Source organism: Myxocyprinus asiaticus, chromosome 2, assembly GCF_019703515.2.
Source record: "Myxocyprinus asiaticus isolate MX2 ecotype Aquarium Trade chromosome 2, UBuf_Myxa_2, whole genome shotgun sequence".
Lineage (NCBI taxonomy): Eukaryota > Metazoa > Chordata > Actinopteri > Cypriniformes > Catostomidae > Myxocyprinus > Myxocyprinus asiaticus.
In genome coordinates, this window is record NC_059345.1 from 29,285,010 (window position 1) to 29,312,491 (window position 27,482).

The following is a 27,482-nucleotide window of genomic DNA, read 5'->3' on the forward strand; positions in this document are numbered from 1 at the left end:
CGTAGTTTGATGTGAAAAGTGCAAATCAATCCCAGAACAACAGCAAAGGGCCTTGTGAAGATGATGGTAACAGGTAGACAAGTATCTATATCCACAGTCAAGCGAGTCATTTATCGACATAACCTGAAAGGCTACTCAGCAAGGAAGTAGCCACTGCTCAAAAACCACCATAAAAAAGCCAAAATACAGTTTGCAAGTGCACATGGGGACAAAGATCTTACTTTTTAGAGAAATGTCCTCCTGGTCTGATGAAATTTTTTTTAACTGTTTGGCCATAATGACCATCATTATTTTTGGAGGAAAAAGGGTGAGGCTTGCAAGCCGAAGAACACCATCCCAACCGTGAAGCATGGGGGGGCAGCATCATGTTGTGGGGGTGCTTTGCTGCAGGAGGGACTGGTGCACTTCACAAAATAGATGACATCATGAGGAAGGAAAATTTAGTGGATATATTGAAGCAACATCTCAAGACATCAGCCAGGAAGTTAATCTGTGTTCACAGATATGTCTCTATTTGTACAGAAAGGTGCACATTCATTTAATTCAGAATTTCACAGGCACAGGGTATTTGTGTGTGGATAGTAAGATGCATGAATGACATTTATCGAATTGAGGGATAAGTGTTTACTCATTTGTGAATAATATTGATACTATATTCATCCCATAATTTATAACTATAATAGAAAGACTGATCTACCAAAAGTCACTATTTATCAGTGTGTGTGTGTGTGTGTGTTTGACATTGTGCAAGGAATGCTACCCAAAAACTGTTTCCATTTTTTTCATTTCATATTTTCCATTTACCCAAACAAAAGAATAAGTTCTAAAAGTGAATCATTCTTTTCTTTCATCACAGTTTGTAGATTATTATCTTGTCGACAACAAGTGCATGAACAAGAATAAGTGTCTACATGTAATAAATCTTCCTAGCTTTTACAATTTGTGTGTATTTGCATACTTGTGTGTGTTGCTTGTTTTATCTCTTCTGATCTGGTAAAGAGGACTGGAGACAAAGTGGCGCGTCAGGCTGAAGGAGGGGTGCTGAAACAACTTGTGTGTGTTTATAGCTGCTGTGTTATCTGTGTTAGAGGCTTGCAGACATCATGTCTCATCTGCCTGTGCTTTCTAGTTCTAGGGGCCTGTGTGTATCTGTGTGAGACTGCTGTTAGAACTGTGTAGGGTACGGCCTGGAATGTTTCTACAAGAGGTCACCATCAGGGCATATAAACTACAGTGAGGTGTCTTTATTCCATACTTCCAGCTTTCTATTACCTTTTCACTCCCTTTTCATCTTTTATTTGTCCTCTTTCTCACTCTTCTGAAGAAGAGTGCTGTTTCTTAATGAGATTTTCTGAAATACTCTTTACCCATTGCTTTTTACTGTAGAATGACTCATTGATGTTTCTCTGAGTATTGTGTTTTAGGCTTCTGATTGCTAAATGGTGAAAATAGTGTTTTTACTGGTGGTCGACTGATATGGGTATTTCATATCTGTCTGATATGGGCTGATATGATGTCTAGAGAACAGGGTGCCCCATGACTGTTGATATGCCAGCACACACACACATACAAACTTGCATATGTTGGAACTGATTATAAAGTGATTACAGTTATAAATTGTCCACTTTCTCAGCCATCATTGTTAGGGAAGTATTTTTTCCCATTCATTTTTATTAAAGAGTTTTAAGCTGTGAACCAAACCAACCAGCTCACAGGTGAATCACGACATTACAAACTTTGGTTTGAATCAAAAGTTTTTGAAAATCAGACAAAAAAAGACAAAGGTACAAGATTGAGTACTTCAAGTCTTTAATGAGGGAATGAATTACAATCCCATGAAAAATGACGTAATCAAATTAAAAACAATCGAAAAATATAAAACAATTTATTTGGAGTTGTTGAATAATATAAGTGTGAATTACAAATGTAGAAAGGCTTTATATATTTTTTGTTTATTGCAAAATCATATTCACAGTTTATTCACTGTATATCATAAGAGTGGGTGGTCGCTGTTGAGCTCTTTCGCAGTGGTTTGTTTGCTGCGATTCTCTGAATGGTGGATCCTCTCAGGATATTGGAAGTATAGTTATTCATCAGGACTTCCACTATTAAACTTTTTTTTTTTTTTTAATGGTTAACATTGATTTATATACTATCGATCAACAACCTTGGAGCTCATGGTAGATCTGTTTTTAAAGGTTTATAATTTACCATGAATACTTGATTCCTCGAAGGAAATGGAAAGAAAAGGAGTTTTACTTCCGGAACCAGATTGTTTGTCCTCTATCAGTCAATGCAGAAAATCTCAGTGTACAAATATTAATCGACGAATAGGTTAATCAACCTGGCTGATATATTAGTCTAGTTTTCACTATGAAAACAAAGAGACCACCCACAAGGCATCTAAATAAATGAATTTTGTCCTGTCAGCTTTATTGTTCTTGTTCACTAATGTATGTGGCAGTGTGTATTCACGCTTGTGTGTGTAAAGGGTGAGTTTAGCTTTGTTGGTCCTGAACTTTTTGATGATTTCATGCTTTATTTTTTTTGGCATTCCTGGAGGAAGGGGGTAAAACTGTTGATGTAGCTAAAAGCAGTGGACTTTGGAGTGGGATAAAGGAAGAAAGCAGAACAACCCTCTACGGACACGTTGGAGAAAGAATCTGCATTTGCTAGTACATTTTTGTTTTTACTTGGCAATGTGCAAAAAAATTATTTAAGACAAGTATTTGTCTTGTTTTCCAGTAAAAATATCTAAACATTCTTTAAACGTGATTTATTTAACAAGCAAACTGGCATAAGATTTTAAGTCTTGTTTTGAGAGAAATCTAATCAAATTTATTGAGATAAATGCTTAAAACAAGAAAAAAATGTTGCCAATGGGTTAAGAAACACAAACTTAATTCAAAGGGAAAACAACTTTTATTTTGCTTACCCCATTGGCAGATTTTTTTCTTGTTTTAAGTCTAAAGTTCACAATTTTGTCAGATTTATCTTAAAACAAGACTTAATATGCTTGACAAGTAAATAAATCACGTTTTAAGAATGTTTAGATAATTTTACAGGAAAACAAGACAAAAATACTTGTCTTGAAAAAAATTTTTTTGCAGTGATAGGAATGTTAAAAGTACTGGTACTTTGGTACCAAGTTGATACTAAAATAAAAAAAGATGTCACGATATCAGGGTTTATGCAGCAACGGTAGTACCTAGCACTGACTCAGTTCTATACTTGCAAGCTGTCTGACTGACACACGACTGCTTTCAAACCTCACACATGGATTTTATATTATTTGGGAAAAAATTAATGCACAGTTAATCTAATTAAAATTGTGAAGGGTCCTGGTGTGACTATTAAACCACAAAATGATGCGATTTAGTTAAATATAATGTCTGCATGTGCTGGGATCTTTACAGTCAATATGTGAAGCTGCTCGTATGCTAAAATCACTGCATGGATGGGTGGAGAGTTTGCCCAGAACAGAACCATACCTCCAACACCAACAGATTGCTTCAGTTGTCCCACCCAACTTCACAACTCAATCACTGGTGAGTAAAATCTGAATAGTTACAAGGCACTGGCTAATAACAGACATATTGTAGTCGCATAGTGCGAAATTTGGTCAAATATGTGAGTGATTTACTCACAGTGTAGAGGGCTGGCAGAAGAATAGACACATCTTCAGTTTGACATTAGATTTTGCAAGAAAGGCAAAATATTTCTTATTATTGGTGCCCATTTAAAATGTTATGTGTTCTTATATGTGCTATCTCTCTCTCTCTCTCTCTCTCTCTCTCTCTAACGCCTACTGATGATTACCTGTGCATGTCCAATTGTGAATAGACCAGCTGGTGGATAAAGGGTCAGATCTCCTCTTGTGCAGTTTGTAATGTAATTAAGGCTGTCATTTGACCTCATCTGAACCCAGCAGGGCTGCTTGCACCTCAGGCATTGATTCAACCTGCTGCCAATTGGTTATAAAACTTTACTAATCTCCCATTGCTGAATCGAGAAGTCACATAATAGCAAAATAATACAAATCCAGTAAGAGTCACTTTTCATTCTTTCTTTTTTCATCCTCCCTGTTAAATGAATAAGTAATTTTGCATGTCATTGTGACAGAGCCTGAGAGGACACACTTGGCACATAATTGGATGTGATATGTAGGTTGTATGGAAGGCTTTGTGTGAGATACGATAGCTGGATTAAGAGGATAAGAAGGACAGAGTGGCAGCAAGACAGGTGGTGGGAGAGAGAGACAGGTGCATGTACTTACACCCTCCCCATGGCAGTCAGACAACCCCAAAGCTCTTTAATTCAGTGTGAAATTGGGTTCAGATGTATGCCGTGGATCTAGTGTCCTTGATTAGAATGTACACACACACAGTTAGGAGAGATCTGTATGGAGGCGGTTTGCACAGTTGCAGCACCACAGGAGAGAAGAAGAAATTCACTTGGCCACTCATGAAGCCAGCTGAGTCCCCACTGGGTCCTGTCATAATTACTGGTGTCCCCTCAGCCCCATGCCTCCCACTCCTCCTTTCTCTCTCCTTTCTTTATGTGGGTGTAAGGGTCATGTCACAGGCACCGGGTAACTCTCACTGTGTTGACAATGTGGACGAGAAAGAGCAAAAAAAAGATGTTTTCTAGGAAAATCCATTGTCCTTGGCCAATAAATGAATGGCAAGCTGCACAAAAGAGAGAGAACTCTCATTTTCTTTCTTGAATCTTGTGTTCTTGTGTCTCACTCACTCTTTATCTCACTCAGCCGGTTTTTCCCACTTCCTCTCATTTTTGCTTCTTGAAATGTATTTCCTACTGTTTTGTTCACTCCTGTCACTCTCTTAAGCCTAATTTGTACAGTGGAAAAAGGCAAATGAAAGTACCCTAGGCGAATCAAGCCAGCATTCATACTATACACGGCGTCCACACCCACAATTAGTTTTACCCAATCAGTTTAGCTTCAAAATTATCAATTTAAAACATTAAAATAGGAACCTTTCTACAAATGTAGCTACAAAACCTAGCTACAATGTCCTCACCTGATACATGCATTTGATGTCCCAACCACACCCATGATTAGTTTTAACTAGGGATGTCCCGATATGGATGCTGGTATGGCGCTCATTTACTTGTACTCCTGCTCGTAAAAATGCTCAGATACCAGAAACCAATACCTTCTGATGTACGAATGTCATTGCGTAAACATTCAGCACACAATTTAAAATCACGTTATGTACTTGTGTGATTATTAAACCACAAAGGCTGCGTTTTAATGAGATAAATATATAGTTTGTATGTGGTGCGTGCTTCAAAGTAAATTGATCTTGTTTTAAGAATGTATACATGTAAATGTGAAGCCGGCTGCTCATACCAAGGAGCTCTAAAACACCATCATGAGCATAACATGCTCTGTTTGTAGCAGATTACAGCGAGCAGAGCACTAATTCACTATGTAGTGCCGAAGTCTTTCTACAAGTCAGTCCACTGGCGGCCATCTTTGGAAGGCTTCCGGGAAGCTGTTTCCAAGTGCAGCTCCTGTCTACTTGAATGGGGAAAAACCAAAATCTCCAAAACGGTCAGTCAAGATTACAGTCAAAGAACACATTTCAAATCAACAGTAAAATTTGACAACACTGGTATCATAAAATGTGCTTCTTTCCCTCAGATTACACAAAAAAAAAAAAAAAATCATGGCTTGTGTAGCTAATGCACATGCAATCTAAAAGGTGGTTGGCTCTTTTACCTGTAAGGCAGGACTTCCTTTTCTACATCCATTGAACAATGGGCTTTACAATTTCTCCAATTTATTTCAATAGAAGTGGCCCATCTTTGCTAAATAGTCTCTTGTAGCATGAGAACGTACTGACAAAAATGTATTTTATAAAATATCTGCCTTTTGTGGTTTAATAATCACACTGGGTCACATAGCGACCTGCTTTCCGGAGATGAGAAACTACCGTCAAAAACACACAGAAACGGAAAGGGCTTCACCCCAAAATAAAAGCTTCTGCCAAAATAAAACCTCCATTTACAGTAAATGGAAAATAGCACAAAATATTACTACTGTAAATAGTTATGTTGTATTAACTGTAGTAGTGCTACTATTATTATTATTACTACTACTACTAATATACTTTAATAAATCAATAATAATTATCTTATATTTAAGCAATATCTCACATTTGTGATGCAATGTTGTGCAGCACTTTATTTGACAAAAATTACTCATGTTGTATTTTGGATTACACAGTGAGGTTCTGTTTAAAAGCTCTTCATTTGATACTAATACAATATTATGTTGAAAACTATATGTTCTATACCCTTTTGATTACAGTTTTAATTCATTCATTTATTTAGATCCTTATTTAATTATAAAATTTAAATAAATTGTTTTTATATATAAAAAAATAACAGGTGTCAGTATCGGCGAGAACAGAAAAAGAAGTATCGGAACTCGTACTCGTCCCAAAAAAAAAATGGTAGTGGGACATCCCTAGTTTTAACCAATCATCAACACTCTTTGACTAGCAGAGTAACAGGAGATGCAAATTAACTTTTGTGAAATGAGGCAACTCTCTCTGTCCTCTCTCTTTGTTTTTCTTTCTTTATCTCTCCTTTGCATATTCCTGGAGTATCTTTGTAATAGCAGTGTCACCAAACCCAAATCCTTCTGTCTTTTAACTGTCACGAAAACATAGAAATTCCAGCAGGAAGTCATAAACAAGTTGCAATTTCCGTGTGTATCTGTTCTTCTCCAGTACATGAAACCATCCTCATGTGCGAACATACACCCACAAAATCTCACTAAATGAATAAGGTGATGGCTTATGATTTAATGGCTTAGTGATTTAAACAAAAATGAAAGCATCACTGGCACATTCCCTTGTTCTGCTTTCTCTAATTATTCTACCACTGAAATGTTTCTCTTGTATTTATATGTTTATTGTCTATGCCCTGATGACATAAAAAAATCATCAAAGAAAGATATGAGTGAATTTTAAATACAAGTTCATTACTTGAGTGATAAAAGTATGGTAAAGTATTACACTTGTCAGTGTAGTCCAATGAATATTGTATGGAGTGTGGTGAAAATCGTTACTGATGGAAGTAGGGCTGTAACCTATCGCTTAATCTGTTATTTCTTTAATTAATCGTATATTCAACATCTTACCAGTGCTCTCCTTCAAACACTGTGCAAGTCTAGGTAATGTTTGATATGTATTCTGTGCAAAAGAAATAAATAAATGGTTTAAAATATTAAGGTTACAATCAGGTTTCGAAATTAATCAGGGTTCAGGTTAAAAATTACACAGAAAGTGACAAAAATTTCCCATTTATTTAAATGTGGGGACAAAAAATCCCCCTGTAGTGAATTCCCCCTTTTTTATATATATATATATATATATATATAATATGGTGTCTAACTGTATCGGTTTAAAAAAAAATAATAATAATTTAAATGCTATTCTAAGCTATGTATTTATGGGTTTAGACACTGTAGTGACCATTTCAATAAATTTTTATTCAACTATCCATACAGTAAATGGACAACATGCTGTGTGTTGTCTGATCTGTGGTCTCCATGATTTTCAGATGTGTGGGTTTTTTACATAGAATTGTTTTACTTCAATATTTTGAACTACTGCAAATGAAGTCGCTGACGAGGGTTCTCTGTGCACATCGCAAAGCCTAAACGAATCGATTATGAAATTTGTTGTAATTTAATTTCATTGTTGATTATTATCGATTTGTTGTTGCAGGAATAAATGGAAAAATCATATTGTGGAGCTTATATCATGTGACAATGTATCACAGGTTGCCTACACGCCAAACAAGACAGATTTTAGAGATCGTATTGCTTGTTTGCATTTTCAGGGAGTGATTAAACTGCACTGGGGCTATCCGTGGCAGTGGGAAGATGGCATATTTTCACTGTCATAAAACACTGTGCCTTTACGATGTGGTTTGCTTCCATTAGTTAGCTCTCTTTTCTCTAGGTGTTCTAGACAGCTGTCTACCCTCATGAAGCAGAAAGGGACTAGTGAGCCTTTTTGGGTCCTTCGACAACATTCTTGCCTGGCTAATGCTTTTCACATAATGCCTCTTAGCTGGAACCTTATGAGACTGGGATGTCCTCCTGTCAGGGGATATTATGAGATGCCGTGAAAGGAAGACAAAGAGGTAGAAGAATAGCAATGTTCACAGACTCTTGGCTAAGAAAAAGAGATCATTACTCTGGTGGCTTTGTTCTCTGAAAATCTTTGTGTTCTTTTCTTTTGCCTTGAAAGACAATATCTGGTCAACATTGGTGACTCATGAAATTCATACAGATACATTGCATGAACTTTTTCTCTCTGTTGCTCCTCTTTCTCTCTCTTTTGCTCATGTACACTTGGTTGTTCAATGTCCAGCTTGACTTGCCTAGATGAGTGACTCTGAACACTTTCAATTTTCACTTCACTTACTATTCTAAGGGAATCCAACTGAGAGGGTTCAACACAACTGACAATCAACACATCACTGCCCCTCTCGTTCTCTTTCCTTTTCTTTTTCACTACTTCTCCTCGGGTAATTTTGCCTGCTCTGACCACATCTATGACATACATCCTCCTAACCACAGGAAAGATCCTCCAACCACATACACCTTTGACTGGTGTCTTTCACCAGTCATAGGTGTATGTGTAAAGCCAGGTTCACACTGTACAATTTTGGCTATGATTTTGCCATCTGAGACAAATTTCAGGGGTTGTAAAAGATGTCTCTTGTCATAGGGCAAAATCTTCAGTCTTTGATCGCTTAGTGTGACATGTACCCCAACAGCCGATCAATTGCTTTTACAATTCATTTTAGCCTTTAATGAAGTTCCTGTAGTGTGAGAAATTTTGCGTAGTAATAATGCAGTGTGAGGATGGCCAGGTGAGATAAAACACCCAGTCAGCTATCAATCGGGATGACTGGGACCAAAGTCTGGGCTACAATGCATATCATACAGTTTGAAAAATTATGCCACTGTGCCATGGCTTTTATCAGATATTTCACCGGGATCTTTTTGTACAGTCTTTTACAAGCACAGGCAGTTCTCTGTCCTGTGTTGACATATTTCCTATTGAAACAGAAAGTTGGGCGGATCAAATTGAAGGGTGTTTTTTTTTTTTTTTAAATAGCCAGTAGGCTTTAGTAACGTCACAGCCATGAATCATATTTGCTACTTACTAGTCAGTTGCAAGTGATATTAGGAGGATGGATATTTTCATTCTAGAGGACATTTAATTAGTCAAAAATAGTGATGAGTGATACAATTTTTGGTGTATGTCTGCTAAAGGTTAATTTTGTCAACTTTCTGGAAGTACACTAGAATAAGGATGGCTTCAGTGTTAACAGACCTGGACTAAAAGCCACAAAACTCAGATTTTGATTTCATGGGATTTGGGACTTTTGCAGGGCATGGGTTTTTGAAAAGTATTTACCATGTCCCAAACTGGAAGGTACTAAAGTAGAAATTTCAAATAAATAAATAGGTACCTTCTCTTATACAAAATGAATACAATGTCAAGATTTTAATAGTAAAGAGATACTAGTAAAACCATGTGTAGGGCAGTGGTATGAAAGTAATGTCAGTAGGATTTTGACTTTCAGTACTTAGTATTGAATAAATGGTGATAGTGCTGCAACAACTAATCAATAAAATCGATGGTAATCGATAATGGAAAATTATAGACTAATTTCATTGTTCATTATCAAATTTCAGTCATTTTACAATAATGAAAAATGTGTTTGCGTGGAAAAACACAAACTAAGTTGTCCAGCGCACGGGAGCACTTGATGTTAATAACTTCAGAGATCAAAAGCATACAGTTTAATGTGGACCGTTTGCTGCATCAGGTGCGTTGACAGCGGTGTGTTGCATCCACGTCAATAGAACCAGCCGCAACAGAGAAAAGGAGCACAATCGCTTTGATTAAACTATGATGTTTGATAAACAATGGCAGGGTTTTTCCAGGTTTTTTGTTTTTTTGAAATACTAGCTACATTGACCAACCCACATGCATAATGTAGAGCCATACATGGTTGTACCTGTGGTTATTTATTATATAATATTATAAATGCCTCTGTTAAACAATGGAAGATCTATGGTAAACATATGGGAAAGTTCAATGTGAATAAAGGACTTTAAAGTCTGGATCTTCAAGAATTATGAACAAATTATGGATAAAGTTTTCCTCATGTGTAATATACAGTGTCTTATGTTCTAATGATGTTTGAATTGGGAAACAAACTGGCCTGGTTAACATCAGATATTCCTAAAGAGTTAAAAGTGTTCAATAGAACTGTAAAAAAAACTGGCTTTAACAAAATCAGGTTTGTGAACATTAATGTATACAGTCTTTATATTGTGTATTACATATTCTATATATATATATTTATAATATATACAGAATATGTATATATATATATATATATATATATATATATATATGTGTGTGTGTGTATATATATATATATATTGCTTTGTTTTTTCTTTTTGTTTGTTTTCCTTGCTTCTTTTTTTTTATTATTTTTTTTTTTTTTATTAACTAAAAGCCTAACCAGGGACAGGTGCTACAAATGATCTATTAGCTAGAAGCCTGTATACAGAGCATCTGCTGCTTAAACTTATGTAGTAATGTTATTCTGTTATTATTGTCCCTGTCAAATAAACCAATAAAGTAAAACAAAATGATGGGTTTTTTTTTTTATAAATACATTTGAATAAATTACAGGAAATAAAATGTGCCTTTTTTATCAGATTAATTGAAAAAATATTCGAGGATTAGTTGATTATCAATATAATTATTAGTTGCTACACTGAATGGTGATATTTGGTAATCGTTAATGGTCTCTTGTCTACGTGATAGCATGCAATCCATTTATTTAGTATTTAGATTTCTTTTTTTTTTCCAAAGGCAATGCTTATGTTGTGATTCGCAAACTACCACAATGCTGTTTTCTGTAACAGAAGACTATATAATTGGCATTTGTCACCCTACAGTACAGTTATCACCCTTGTGCACTGAGGGCATGTTTTCTTCAATTAGAGATTTGTCTTCTCATTCAGTCTATGAAATATTTTATCTGCTTAATAGGACCAGTTGCTGTTCTTATGGTAACATATGGTAGATTGAATAACAGCAAATTTTTCATCGTCACTTCCTCAAATGAAAACATAATGTGTTTATGAAACAAAACTCCAAATTTCCAAGTGGGCCTTAAACCCATAACCATGTGGTGTGACTGGCCAACTCACAGGGATTATGAAGACTTGGCGACAGGGCATGGCAGGCCTATCATTAGCCAGGCTTTCAACAGAGACAACTATGTCTGCCACATGCTCACTGTTCTCTGTCAATACCCACATTTAACAGTGCGAACAGATGTTCCTCTTCCATTCCCCCTCCCACCTTGAGTGTCACCTGCATCTTAACAAGCTGTTTGTCACCAGTGCTGCAGGGGCTGGATGGGATATTCTGGTATCTGTATTCATTAGCTTCCTCTGAGTCTTGTTCACTCCTGGATCCCTGAGTCACCACTGTTTGCGACAAACAAGAGAAGAGAAGACTCAACTCAGGCAATGACAGGGCTTCTCAGTTAGTTTCTATCTTGGCAATCTCAGGATAGATCTCAGGAGATCTCAAGTTCTTGAAATGAACCTCCTAGTTATAGCAGCCCTCGCACTCGCATGTTTTGGCCATCCAAAAAATAAAAAGTTTGATTAAATAGAAGAACCCTCCAAATTTCTGCATGCCTATTCATTGAAAATAACCTAATACTTAGCAAATTGGCATATTGCTGCACTCTCTTAGCTGAATATACCCATTCTACATACAGCAATAGGCTCGTGGTGGCTTTTATGTTCAGTTGCTACTTTTTAGCTTCAGTTTGCACTTGATTTGGGTCTGTTGCCTCCAGCTGAAGAAGAGTAATTACAATACACTACATGCACATTGTTATATGCAAAAGTCACTTTGCTAAAAATGCCTGCCAACAAAATAAATTGGAATGTAACTAAGAAGCATGGTTGCTGCAATGTATACTCAGGCAGCACAGATGACTGATGCTTATTAACCACTCAGTACATTTACTTGCGCTGTTATAATCAAGCTAGTTTTTTATGTACGCAAGCAACAGTTTTCATCTGTCTGTCCAACTACACGACACAGGGCGTAATTAAATATTTGACAGAAAGACTTCAGCTGAGGAAGTGTTAAATACATGTCTGTTTGTCCAGCATCACATAAAAAAAAGACAAATTATTGTTTTAGTCCTACAGAATAAACTTTTATAGTGCATGTAAAAATTCTGAGAGTTAGGCTTGGGATCGATGCCTTTTTCACGCATCAATAATCTGAATATTTTCCCGATGATTATTGATATATATCAGGATTTTTTCAGATATAAATTGGGGTGCTCATTGCACAGTAGTCTTTGTCTTTTCAACATATTTCAACTTTGGTAAAGTGTGAGCAGCATGGTAAATGGGTCACGCACTGGACGCGTCTGGCAGATGACATGGCGTGTTCTAAAATTCTAAACAATTGTTTTCTATAAAGGTATGTTTTTTATTTGTAACGCAATGTATTTTCAGTTACAAGTATGACGTTTTGTGGTTTAACAGCTTGAATGAAAGATCTATACAAGGCTGCATACAGAGAAATTAAATAATAAACATTGCCCTTTCTAATCATTCAGTTTGCTTAGTTACACCGGTTTTATACACTAACCTGCAAACTCAGCAACATCACTTTGTTCATTCATTTTTTTTTCTCTCCAATTTGGAATGCCCAATTCCCAGTGCACATTAAGTCCTCGCGGTGGCATAGTGACTCTCCTCAAACCGGGTGGTGGAGGACGAATCTCAGTTGCCTCTGCGTCTGAGACATCAATCCGCTCATACCGTGGCTTGTTGAGCGTGTTACCGTGGAGACATAATGCGTGTGGAGGCTTCACACTATTCTCCGCAGCATCCACGCACAACTCACCACGCGCCCCACCAAGAGCGAACCACATTATAGCGACCACGAGGAGGTTACCCCATGTGACTCTACCCTCCCAAGCAACCGGGCCAATTTGGTTGCTTAGGAGACCTGGCTGGAGTCACTCAGCACACCCTGCACTTTTTTAATTCTTGATGAAATACAAAAACCTTCAAAACTGTGAACTGCCATCTGCTGTGCCCCATTAGCACGTTGTCAAATCAAAATCAAATCACTTTTATTGTCACACAGCCATATACACAAGTGCAATGGTGTGTGAAATTCTTGGGTGCAGTTCCGATCAACATAGCAGTCGTGACAGTGATGAGACATATACCAATTTACAATAACATCAAATTAACACAGCACAATTTAAAGTCTAATATACACATAATTACACACAACACAATATACAAATAATAACATACACTGTACAGTATACAATACACACAATATAGATACACATTATTAAAAAAAAAGTATATATAGTATATATAGAATGTACAGTAGGTTGTATTGTACTGTATTGACATTCAGATATTAAGTTGTTAAGAGAGAGTATAATATAATAATAATATAATTTATGACAGTCCGGTGTGACATATAAGAGTAAGGGTAATAAAGTGCAGTGCTGATGTATTTGATCGTGGGAGATCAAGAGTTCAAAAGTCTGATTGCTTGGGGGAAAAAGCTATCATGGAGTCGGCTGGTGCGGGTCCTGATGCTGCGATACCGCCTGCCTGATGGTAGCAGTGAGAACAGCCCATGGCTCGGGTGGCTGGAGTCTCTGATGATCCTCCGAGCTTTTTTCACATACCGCCTTGTATATATGTCCTGGAGGGAGGGAAGCTCACCTCCGATGATGTGTCTGGCAGTTCGCACCACACTTTGCAGTGCTTTGCGGTTGTGGGCTGTGCTATTGCCGTACCAGGCGGAGATGCAGCCATCAGGATGCTCCCTACAGTGCAGGTGTAGAACCGTGTGAGGATGTGGTGGTTCATTCCAAACTTCCTCAGCCGTCTCAGGAAGAAGAGGCGCTGATAAGCCTTCTTCACAACGGCTTCAGTGTGGATGGACCATGTGAGTTCCTCAGTGATGTGGACACCCAGGAACTTGAAGCTGCTGACTCTCTCCACTGGTGCTCCATTGATGGTGATGGGACTGTGTTCTCTGTCTTTTCTTCTGAAGTCCACCACAAGCTCCTTTGTCTTACTGACGTTGAGGGAGAGGTTGTGCTCCTGACACCAGTGTGTCAGAGTGTGCACCTCCTCTCTGTAGGCTGTTTCATCATTGTCAGTGATCAGACCTACCACCGTCGTGTTATCAGCAAACTTGATGGCATTGGAGCTATGTGTTGCCACACAGTCATGTGTGTACAAGGAATACAAGAGTGGGCTGAGAACACAGCCCTGCGGGGCTCCAGTGTTGAGGGTCAGTGATGAGGATATGTTGCTGCCTGTTCTAACCACCTGGCGTCTGCTTGACAAGAAGTCCAGGATCCAGCTGCACAGCAAGCTGTTTAAGCTCAGAGCCCGGAGTTTCTCATCTAGCTTGGAGGGCACTATGGTGTTGAATGCTGAGCTGTAGTCTATACAGCATTCTCACATAAGTGTTCTTTTTTCCAGGTGGGAGAGAGCAGTGTGTAGTGTAGATGCAATGGCATCATCAGTGGAGCGGTTGTTGCGGTAAGACAAAGAGAGGGAAAGGTTGAAAATGTCTGTAAAAACACCAGCCAGCTGGTTCGCGCACGCTCTGGTGACGCGGCCCGGAATGCCGTCTGGGCCCGCGGCTTTGCGGATATTCACCCGTCAGAAGGATCGGGTTACATCCACTACAAAGACGGAGAGTGAACTAACCTCTGTTGTGTGTGTGAGATACCTGTGCTTTTCGTGACCGCGACCGGCTTCAGTAAATTTTATATCACCCTTTTGTGGTGTCCCAACACTAGAGCCCAACCGATATGGGATTTTTTAGACCAATACTGATTTTAGAGAGGGAAAATTCACCGATTACTGATATGGTGGCCAATTATATTAAATTTTTGAGCTGGAATGAAAACAGACCTTTTCTATGTGGATTATTCACTGATTTTGCACCAGATACGGCACGAGACCCATCTTCTTGGTGGTAGCTCGTGAAAGGAACAGTGGCACGCTCCTTCCCTCCGTAGTGCTAGGGTCTTCTCCTTGGGCAAGAGAGAACAACCCTTGAACCCCCCTCTTGAGGGTTACAACTTTCTTGATTATACCTTTTGCACACGCCTTCTCCATCTAGATGTGCTAATACCATTCTTCATCTCTCTGTAAGGATCCAGAGTAAAATAGATCCTCAGTACCACAATGCTGTTCGCAAGGAGCGATTAAAAAGGGGCAACTTGTTTGCCGTAAGTTGCGACCCGTGTCAGTGGAGGAAGAGATCCTGGTGCCTGAGAAATACGGTTTGCTGCAGCTGCCACTATTTCAACACTGTACTTTGGCTCATACTTCACCTAGACGGGAGGTTGGAATGGCTCACTCCAATCAATCGGCTGGTCAAGACATGCTCTGAGAATTCTGTGATAGCTCAACAACTGCTAACTTTCCAGAATCCCCAGTAAGCGTTGCTAAGTGTCAATCGAGTGGATAGAGCAGTTTACAATCTGCTCTACCTGTTCGAGTATATTATTCTTTTAGCCCTGATGCATATTCTGCTGGAATTCCGCAGCGCTGTGCATCCCTTTTTTTGGGGCTCCAAGGTGGGTGGGGAATAAGAATGATGAAACATAAAACTTAAAATATGGCTTCAAAACACACTTCCAAAAAGCGGTTTTTAGACTTGGAAACAGACTTTATTTCAGAGAGTAAATGTTTACTCATGCCAAATAGTGAAGAGTGGACAAGGTTTATAATCCTCGAAGCAGCATCACCAGATTTGCCAATCACTAAACTTTCTCCATTTGCTATACACAAGGGTATCACAGGAATAGCAGGAACAGTGAAAGAAGTGAAAAAGTTACAATCTGGACAAATTCTAGTGGAATGCTGTAAAAAGGCAAATGCAGAGAATTTACTATGAGCCACACTACTCGCTGGAGTTCAAATAAAGGCATCACCTCATCCAACATTAAACTACAGCAAAGGAGTGATCCGCACCAAAGAATTGGATGATGAAGATGAAGATGAAATTACCTGTGAGCTCAAACCCCAAGGAGTAGTAAATGTGAAAAGAATAATAATCAAAAGAGAGGACCGAGTTATCAAAACAGGTACATGCATCCTCACTTTTAATAAGCCTCTTCCCCCAGAAAGAATTCAAATCAGATATCTGAGTGTCACAGTGGATTTAATCATGCCCAATCCATTACGATGTTTTAATTGTCAAAAATATGGACATGGGTCAAACAGTTGCAAAAATAAAAGCATCTGTTGCAAGTGAGGTGAAGAAGACCACAACATGGAGAGCTGTCAAAAATCACCAAAATGCTGTAATTGTTCAGGAGACCATTTGGCTGCATCAAAAGAATGCCCTACATGGATCAAGGAGAAGGAAATGCAGAGAATCAGATGCACAAAGAAGATAAGCTACCCCGAGGCAAGGAAAATGGTAGATGCTGTCCCTTCTTTTACACTGAGTATAACATATGATTCTGTTGTCAAGAAATCTGTGAAAACCACGGAATGCCAGACAGACTTCACCTGGATGCACAAAGATAAACCTCAAAATGTAAACGGCAATAAATCTCTCCCAAGGACCAAGAATACAGGAACCCAAAGTGAATCTATCTCAATCAATACTCAGTCTAATCAGAACTCAATAGAAAATCAAACTACAAATAGAAATACAAGAAGATTGAGTTGTTCGCAAGCAAAAGATGAAATAGCAAAGACAAAACAAACCAAAGATGTCGAAATGAAAGAAAGGGATAGTCGGAGTAGAAGTCCATCCCCAGATGGAAAAATCAGGGTAAATATTCCTATTTTTCCTACGTGAGAATGGAAAATATTTTTATCCAATGGAACTGTCGTGGACGCCTAGCTATAATTCTCATCCCCCTTGGTTTTTGTCTTCAGGAGACAAAACTACCACCAGATTTTACCTTCTCTTTTAAAAATTGTACAATTTTAAATACTTTTGGTCCTACTAATAGACAGACATCTGGCGGTACAGCCATTTTAATCAGAAACAATGTGATTGATAGTCGCATCAATGTGAACAGTAATTTACAGGTAACAGCAGTGCATTTAACCCTGCAGAGAACCGTTACAATATGTTCCATATACATTCCTCCTAATCTTACTGTAACACACAAGGACCTGGATGGCCTAGTAGCCCAACTCCCTTCTCCATATATACTCATGGGAGACTTTAATAGTCACAACACTCTATGGGAAAATCCCCATTGTGACACCAAGGGGAAGAGGATAGAAGAATTCCTAGACAATCACACCTTATGTCTTCTAAATGATGGATCCAGCACTTACCTACACCCAGGGCACGGAACATACTCGGCAATTGACCTAACAATTTGCGAACCCGAATTATTTTTGGACCTTTCATGGAAAGTATGGCAGGACCTATGTGGTTGTGACCACTTTCCATTAATACTAACCCTAAAAGGAAAAGAAGAAGCTCTAAGAATACCAAGATGGCAGTTTAAAAAAGTAAACTGGTATAATTTTCAAACGCTTTGCTATGAAAGGTTTAATGAAGTCTCTGAAGATGATCCAGATGCTATTAAACAGTTCACCACTCATCTCCATAGCAAATGAGACCATTCCAAAAACATCATTAAATGCAAAATGCAAACGGATGCCATGGTTTGATGATAAATGCATGACAGCTATAAAAGAACGGAAGAAAGCGGAAAGATTATTCTTCAGAAGCCCAACAAATGAAAATGTTGTTAAGGTTAAAATAAGTAGGGCACAAGCTTGAAGAATAATAAATGAAGCTAAAAGGAAAAGTTGGAGACAATTTGTATCTGGTCTGACATCAAGTACCTCAACAAGAAAGGTCTGGAATCTGATTCAAAGGATGAAGGGCAGGAATGATGGAGCTCAAATTCAGCACATCAAATATCAAGACTGTATTCTAAATTCAAAACAAGATATTGCAAATACCCGAGCAGAAAATTTTGAAAAGAACTCCTCCATTGAGAATTGCCTTGATGCCTTCCAAGTTTTTCGAGCACAGGATGAAAATAAAGGTATCAATTTTTCATCTAATAATAAAGAACCCTATAATCAACTGTTCACCATGGAAGAGTTGACACGAGCTAAAAACAGAGCACATGATACGGCAGTTGGACCAGATGATGTACACTATCAGTTTTTACAAAATTTGCCTCACATTATCCTGTCTCTACTTTTAAAACTTTTTAACTCTATTTGGATATCAGGGAATATTCCACTCTCTTGGAAAGAAGCGATAATCATTCCCATCCCAAAAACAGGAAAAGATCATAATGACCCCAACAATTACCGCCCAATAGCCCTGACAAGTTGCTAATGCAAAACCATGGAGAGAATGGTTAATGAACATCTAGTATGGATCCTGGAATCACAACATCTCATAAGCAAAGTTCAGTGTGGCTTTAGAAAAGGGAGAAGTACTGTAGATCACCTCATCAGCCTTGAAAGCTACGTACGAGATGCTTTCATCAGAAAAGAAAGTCTTTTTTGACTTGGAGAAAGCTTATGACACCACTTGGAAGTTCGGTATTTTAAAGGATTTATATCAACTTGGTTTTAGAGGACACTTACCCATTTTTATTGCTAATTTTCTATCAGACAGACATTTTAAAGTCAGAGTAGGTAATACCCCATCTGATCCTCATAAACAAGAGCTAGGAGTACCACAAGGAAGCATTTTATCAGTTACCCTTTTTAGTATCAAAATCAATGGCATTGCAAAAGCCATTGGGTCAGGTATCCATTGCAGTCTTTATGTTGATGACATCGGTATTTGCTACAGAATTAAATCCATGAATAACATTGAACAGAAAATCCAGCTGACAATTAACAGAATGCAGCCCTGGTCAGTATCAGATGGTTTTATGTTTTCAAAGACTAAAACTGTTTGTGTACATTTTTGCCAGCTACGCTCTCTTCACCTTGACCCAGAGATACTCATGGATGGTGAACACATCAGAGTTGTTAAGGAAACCAAATTCCTTGGAGTAACTCTTGACAGTAAACTGAATTTTATCATTCACATAAAGATTTTAAAAGATAAATGTCTTAAAGCCTTGAACATTTTAAAAGTTTTAGCTAAAACAAAATGGGGTGCAGAAAGTTCAGTTATTTTAAATCTCTACAGAGCACTAATTCGATCACGCCTGGATTATGGAAGTATAGTGTATGGATCAGCCAGGAAATCATATATCCGACTCTTGGACACAGTACATCATCAAGGCATATGTCTGGCTTTAGGGGCCTTTAGGACATCGCCAATTCAAAGTTTGCATGTAGAAGCAAATTAACTTTCTCTGGAGAACAGATGCCTCAAACTAGCCCTACAGTATACAACAAAGCTGAAGACCAACAAAGAAAACCCAGCCTACCATCCTGTTTTCTCAACCACTTTGTCAAGCCTATATGAACAAAAACCAAGACATATCCGTCCTTTTGGACTACGGATCAAACCACATTTACTAAATCTCAAAGTAGATCTAAGCATACTGGATCAGACACACTTCAGTACAATTCCCCCCTGGAACTTATAATAATATAATAATCTTAGACTTAACAAGAAACAAAAAATCTGAAACCCACCCAAATTACTTTCAACAACAACTCCTTTTCATTAGAGAAATATTTCCATCACATATCCCTATATATACAGATGGATCAAAATCTGAGGATCATGTATCATCTGCATTTGTGATCAACCATCAAAAAAAAGGAATATCCATCCCCAATCACAGCTCAATGTTTACAGCAGAGGCAAACGCTATCGTCTTAGCACTGGACTTCATAAAGACTATGCAGCAGAGAAACTTCCTGATAATTTCAGATTCAAAATCATGTCTTCAGGCAATGTCATCTTTAAAAAATGATCACCCAATGCTTGAAAAAATTCTGTGCAAGCTGCTGGATTTGGAGGCCCAAAATTTCAATATCTGCTTCTGCTGGGTACCTGGACACTGTGGAATCCCAGGAAATGAGGATGCAGACACTGCTGCAAAAGAGGCCTTATCAGTGGATTTCAAATAATAAATTCATATATTAAAAACAAATGGCAAACTGAGTGGGATCAATGCACCATGAACAAACTGGGACCAGATCATCTACACCCGCTGTTGAATAGGTCAATCCAGAATGACACACAAGTTTTTAATATTGGGAGAAGATTCACCAACATGTACCTTCTGCCAGAATCCATTATCCCTGAAACATGTTTTATTAGACTGTACTGGTCTTAACCCCATAAGAAACCTATTTTATTCAGTCAGCACTCTGGAAGAACAATAGATAGATATGACTATGCAAAGTTACTCAGAAGGCTGCTTTCTTAAATATTTTTCTCAAAGAATATTTGACATTATTATTATACATTGTCAACAAATTCTAGAAATGATCACTGAGAAAATAAAGAATAAATAACAATACAATAAATAGCTTAATAAACATCAGTACTGTATGTTCAGTAAATGGCTGACCATTAAAATAAAGAATAAATAAAAATAAAACAAATAGTTAAATAAACATCAGTACTGTTTAGTATCAGTCAAATGCTGACCATTAAAATAAAGAATAAATAAAAATAAAATTAGTAGCTAAATAAACATCAGTATTATTGTTTAGTATCAGTCAAATGCTGACTATATTAATACTGCCGAGTCAAGAGATAAACAGCGGCAGCGGTGTTGCACCGTATTCTGATATACAAGTTCAGGGGAAACTTTCAACGGTGGAAAACCAGATTTTTAAATATTACATTGTATAAATGCAACGACTGGAATTGTTCGGTTGAAGGGGGTACCAAACTGTGAATCCTGAACAAAACAGTTTGGTGAATACATGTTTACTCATTAGCTTCCACTCAGCTGACAACAATGAAAGTAGCTACGTGATTAGCTAGTTAGCTATAAGCTCGTTGTCATGGAGAGTAAAAGATAGACGTTGTTCATTTTACTTTCCAGCATTGTGTCTCACCAATTAAGTAATATCATAGCATGAAATCAACACTCACCAAACAAAATCCACCACCGCACCATTGTCTGCTGAGCTGCAAAAAGATGCTCTGATGTTTACCTTTCAATCTGCTACATTACTGACTGCACTGATAAACTATAGCTGGCTAACAGCAAACAGACATGAGTGACATGGTTGTCAAGGACAAGGTTAACATTATATTAGTTATACTGAAAAGGGAAAATGATGGGGCCATTGTTTATTAAGTTTCCAGTATGAATTTAACAAACTAGTTAGCAACTTACTGTGATGACACCGCTGAACTCCGCCCTGTCTGCAGAGCCACAGTCAGTTCAACTCTGTAAACAATGGAGACAGAGCGCACTCTGCTGGACAAACTACGCTATGACACCAATTCTAAAGCATTGTTTTCTGCATTATGTGTTCTGAAAAAGTTTTCATATCGGAGCATATCGGTAAAATATACGCCGATACCGATATATCGGTGAAAGGCTAATATCGGCCGATAGTATCGGTCGGGCACTACCCAACACTATTACGCCAGACTTTGAAACAGAGGCCAACTGTGTGAATTGGAAAGCATGCAAATTAGGCTTCTAATTTAAATGTCGAATAGTTTTAATATTATCGATGCTTCAAAAATATATCGATAAAATAACGTGCCGATCAATAATCGATATATCTATATTTTATGACATCCTGACTGAGAGTAAATCTGATTTACTTAAAAAAAAAAAAAAAGAAAAGAAAAAAAAATTACATTTGTCTTATTTAACTTTTTTTTTTAAACTCTCCTCCTAGCATCTAAAGGATGTGACTGTTAAGCAGTGGTATATGAAGAGGGACAGGTGATCATTTTCAAGCTGTTTTCATTTTTGATCCTTCATTTGTGGTTACATCACTTTCAAGGTCCTCTCACAACCTATTCATTGTCCATGTCCTTTTCAACTATTCTTCATTTGCCTTTTATCTTTATTCCTCCATTCACTCTCCTGACAAGGGCTTTTAAAGCTCGGTCATGAGAGCACATAATAACGGCATTATGATTCACTGATCTTCTGCTGGAGCAAGTGGACCCTCCTTTCTAAAGCGAGGCACTTTTTAAAACCAACAGCACTGACAACGATTAGCGTGACTCTGTCCTGGCTAATGAGCTCGTTGTTAAAGTTTAATGTCTGTGTTCCACTGCAGTCAAGAGTTTTAAACCCCAGCTCCAGTTCTCCTCGAGGGGAAATGTGCCACGCTGGGGTGTTGTGCCAGAGCATGCTGATGACGCCCTTAGTTAGGCACTTACAACCATCTCCCAGTTCTTTGGCCTGCGGGCCGGAGCTCAGGGGATTATTATGAATGCTTGGATTTGGCTTAAAGGCCAAGAAACTTTTCATCTCCAACCTGTGAGCACTGCTCCCTAGATGCTGTGCCTCTGTTACTTATAATATTTGAGGGCCTACAAGATTGGACATGTGGGTAAGCTGCTGTCTTTATCTGCTGTCTTAGACTCGTCTATCCTAGCCAGTTTAAAGTCTTATACTCTGGTGTGCTCTCCAGCACAAAAATGAGGGTTGAGCTATTTAATGCAGAAATAATGTTTGCAGTCAGAGCACATTTTAATTTAAGCCATTGTGCCATTTGGAGCAGCCATTGAGTAGAAATGTGCTGTAATACAATTTTAATGTTTGCTTAACCCTTACTTTCTCAGAGAAGCAGTGAACTCGATATGCTTCAGTAAAAAAATTTTAAGTGTAATCTAATGGAATGATGGGCAAATTTCCTTTGTTAAATGAGGGTGTCTGGCAAGTCGATGAATAATCTATGATAATGTTGCATGTCTGCACAGGGAAGTACCATTCTCTTGAACGAATAATACATGTAGCCCTTTTCTCATCTTCTCTTAGCAATTATGCAAGAGTGAGAAGACACCAAGAACCCTGTTGATGGTGAAGCTGATCTGAAGATCTACATGATCACCTTGACCTAAAGGTCTATGAAAGCTGCAGAGCAGAGGAGATCAAGATTGACTGGAAGACAAGCAAAGAAGTGAAAGAAGGAAGGAAGGAAGGCTTGGTTGGATTGGCTGAAGGAGGGAACCGAAGGGCTGGATGCTAGCCTCTATTCATTCTAGAAGTTCCCAGGTTCCTCAGAGATGGCCTCCAACTTCAATGACATTGTTAAGCAGGGCTATGTCCGCATGCGGAGCAGGAAACTGGGGGTGAGTAGAAAGGAAGTGCTTAATCTCTGATGGTCTCAGAATGATTATTAGTTTTTTTGCACCTTTAAATAAGTAGGTTACAATGGTGTGGGCTGGGTCTTGTGCTAGAAAACATCATGTTTTAGCTTGTTGTGTTGGTTGAATTTACATTAATGGAGCAATATAGGCAGGCTTGATGACAGCATTGTTGTATGTGGCATCTAGAACTCAATACTTATGTGGTTTAACATTTCATTCAAATCAAATGGGACGTCTTGTGCAACATATTGGATAATTGTATGTTTTTGAAGAGATTGAGCAAATTGTTCATGGGAACAGTTTTGTTAACCAGTAACGATGCAGGATCTGGACGGACTACAGAAGATAATTTAACCTCATTACAGAGTCCTCTGACAGGAACTTCAGTCTTGCAGTGTCTGAGAGCATCTCCTCTATCACTGCTGCTCCCTGTTATACATTATATACTATGACTTGTTTTTTTGCCTTTGGTCAAAAATCGTATTCCTTCTTAATTCTTTTGTTGTCAATTTCATTAGCATTTTTATTTTTATTTACATTACAATCACTGCATTACATATTTTATTTTCTGCTTATGCTTTTATGATTAAAACCAAATGCTTTTACTGTGTTTATATACTGCTGAAATCGATTTTGAGCAGCCAGCCCCCTCAATGTTTTCAGTATTGCCATCTATAGTGACTTTTCTTGAGTGCCTGTTGAGTGCATGCATAGGGTCGATGAATGAATTATGTAGTCAGCAGGATTGTGGTTACTGTGGCAGAAGTGGGGTTGTGACAAATGGACTCCCTGGGGAACGCTGTGCTAAATTATGAGTTAAAATTTTATATCTTTCTTTCTTACTTTTTCTTGCCCTCCCCTTCACTTTTTCTGTCTCTGTTTACTCTTCTTTCTTTAAGTCTCTCTCTTATTTTTTCTCTTAGTCTCTCTATTCTTATTTATCTTCTTTTTCTATTTGCACATCTTTGCATCTGTATGTGTAGGTCTGGCTCTCCTTTTTGCTTTCCTGTGCAATGCAAACTCAAAATGGGCACCGTTCCTCCCTCATTGTTTAACAAATGGCTTCCCTAATTGTAAGTCAATTTCCTTCATCTATTTATTATTATGCTTGTGCACGTAATGCAAGCACAATATCATAAATCCCCGCTTATGCACAGCTAATACTATTTACATCCATGCTGCTGCTGCTCTCTGTTCTGATTTGGCAGTGGCACGGATTGCATTTGCATTTCTGCCTGAGCTGTGACAAAGCCCTATCTCTCTCTCTCTCTCTCTCTCTCTCTCTCTCTCTCTCTCTCTCTCTCTCTCTCTCTCTCTCTCTCACACACACACACACACACACACACACACACACACACACACACACACACACACACACACACACACACACACACACACACACACACACACACACAGAATTTTCAATGTATTTTCTATCTAAAAGTTGTATTGACTGCTTGTGTTAGGCATTTTTTAATGCTTTGACTAGTAAGTTATACATTTTCCTGATGAGAGAGTGTATTTAAAAATTGCCTTGTCATGCACATACATGAATAAGTCCTGTTAAAATAAAGCCAATTGTGGCCTTTGTGCGGTGGAATGAAATTATCATTGAAACTCAACATGTCTCACTATGAAACATCACTGATGATCCTAATATTAATGAGAAGACCACCAGTGGACTTTTCTCCCTTAGTTCGGTTAGTTTAAGCATATCTGAACAGGACAATCGCACTTGAATCCACATCAAAACAATCAGTCCGAGCCCACCTGGACAAGGTAGTCTCAGTCCAGTTACAAACAAACTCTGAAGCTGTTCACTTGTGGTGAGACTGCAGTCCAACCCAACATTTTTATTTGTATGTACCAATATAACAATGTTTAGTAATAAACAGCAACATTTACATTTTTTTACTAAAACAATTTAATACATGTAATATGTCACATTGCGACTTTTGTGAATATTTTTGAGTGATGATGCAATCAAATGGTTGAGACAGTGTTTTCAAACAGACCGTTTGTGCTCATTCAAGTTCTTACTAATTTTGTTTTATCTACTGAAGAGACACTAGGGACTTTAAGCAACAGCTGCAGACCGGATGGCTACGATGACTGAAAGTAAACTGATCAACTGCTGAAGCCAAGCAAAAATCACTAAGCAACAATATAGAGGACGGGGGAACAAAGCAATCATTCATTCATAAAACATAATTAAAAACAGTGAGAGACAGGTTGCTTTTAGTGTTTAATAATAGCATACTGTTAGAAGTAAGGGTCATAGTGTCAATAAGTTTAAAAACCTAGATATTATTATTACTATTGCTCAATTTGTTTTTATTCAAAGTCTATTCTTACCAACTGTGGGTAAAAAATCTAATATAGGAGTTTTGAGAATGATGTTTAGTCTTCTTACTGTCTCGTACTTACCTAATCTGTCACGTAGTATTGACTAGAGCAAAGTAGCGATTCTCCCATAGTAGACAGTCAGGGCCGTACTAACACACAGGCTTACCTGGGCCCAATTCCCGGGCCCGGGGGGTTGCAGGGGGACCCCAAACTCCCGGAGGGTGACCCAGTCACAGCAGCTGCCACCCTATTCGGCCATGTCGATGTTTGCGGGAGACGGTGATATAAACACGGAGGCGATGCACAAATGCACTTTGTGTATGTCTGGTAGGGCCCAGGGGAGCAGTAAGCTACTATTGGCCTAAAACATATTTGTCTTAACACTTTCATACTTGTGAGTCACGAGACAAGAAAGGATATTAAAGATGTTGCTTAATTTGATATGAACAGCAAAAAGCATTGCAGATTTGAATATTTAATATATTGCCCAGCCCAATTTCTGATCGTTTTAGATCTTTACATCCCCTCCCCCTCTGTCCTCTCTTTCTCCTTACATTTTCTTCTTCACCTCCCTCATCAAGATCCCTGTGCACCTCTAGGGACCAATTTGCCAGACTGTGTGTCTCTCTATCTCTCTGTCCCTTTTTTCACCATCTATCTCTGCAGTCCACTTAGAGACCAAGAGCCCCAATCAGACTAATCAGAGCGCTGTTTAGCATTCTGCTCGGGTTCCAGCAGCCCCGTACCGCTGGCCTCACCACCATGCTGGAATCACCCTAATTGCTCCTCAGCCACTGCCAGCCCTTTTGAGTGCATTTGTGATCGTAAGCAGCCCAACACCAGGCATCACAATTTTGAAAAAAACCCTAGATTTTAGATGGGGAGGATTTTGGATGATGCAGGAGGTAAAAAGATGGAAAAAGTGAATGGACATACATTCTAATACCATGATTTTGCCATGTACGTGTGAGAGATCAACTAAAGATCTTAAGCCTTGACTCAGTAGCATGCAAACGGCACACTAATCTTTTCGTCTGCTAAAATCAGTCTAAGCTTTCCAAATTACCAGACTGTCCCCAGTGATCGAAGCTGGATCTACAGTCATGCACATAAGCAAATTCACAACTGCAATCTTTCCCTTACTTTGAATGAGTGTGACGTGAAATCACAGCATGTCCAATTTTCGGACACATTTGAGAAGTAATTTCATTAATATACTTCTAGTCTTCTAGTCTACAGCACAGGTCTGGGCTCTATAGCAGCTTCACTTGGCCAAGAACTGCCCATTTAGATAGGAAAAGCCAACTAACTGACATGTTAAAGGAATAGTTCACCCAAAAATGAAACTTCTCTCATTATTCACTTAACCTGATGCCATCCCAGATGTGTATGACTGTCTTTCTTCAGCAGAACACAAATGAAGATTTTTAGAAGAAGATAGATCTCTGCCAGTTCGTTATAATGGAAGTACATGGGTGCCAGCACTTTGATGGTCCAAAAGTCACATTTAGGCAGCATAAAAGTAATCCATGCGACTCCAGTCGATCAGTGAATGTTTTCTGAAGCGAATCGATAAGTTTATGTAAGAAGCAAGTCGATAATTAAAAGGTTTTTAACTTTAAATCGTCGCTTCCATCCGTGGCTCTGATGCTGTTTGAAATGGCTGAACGGGTAACGTTCATTCTTTTGTTGTAAATAAGCGCCGCTTCCGAATTCTCGCGCGAACTCGACGACACGCTTACATCACGCTTCGCATCAGCT

The 27,482-nt window shown here is 38.4% G+C and overlaps 1 protein-coding gene across 3 annotated transcripts in view; it reads left to right on the forward strand.

Annotated features, from left to right (window-relative positions):
• LOC127414102 (docking protein 4-like) overlaps positions 1–27,482 on the forward strand; it is an 89,412-nt gene that overhangs the window by 48,770 nt on the left and 13,160 nt on the right. For 2 of the 3 annotated variants that reach the window (XM_051651870.1, XM_051651850.1), the window contains one exon: positions 23,044–23,357. In XM_051651870.1, the coding sequence (XP_051507830.1) occupies positions 23,292–23,357 (66 nt within the window). In that variant the 5' untranslated portion in view covers positions 23,044–23,291. Of the gene's footprint in view, positions 1–3,416; positions 3,549–23,043; positions 23,358–27,482 lie in introns of all 3 variants that reach the window. The other variant, XM_051651860.1, reaches the window with a different exon arrangement.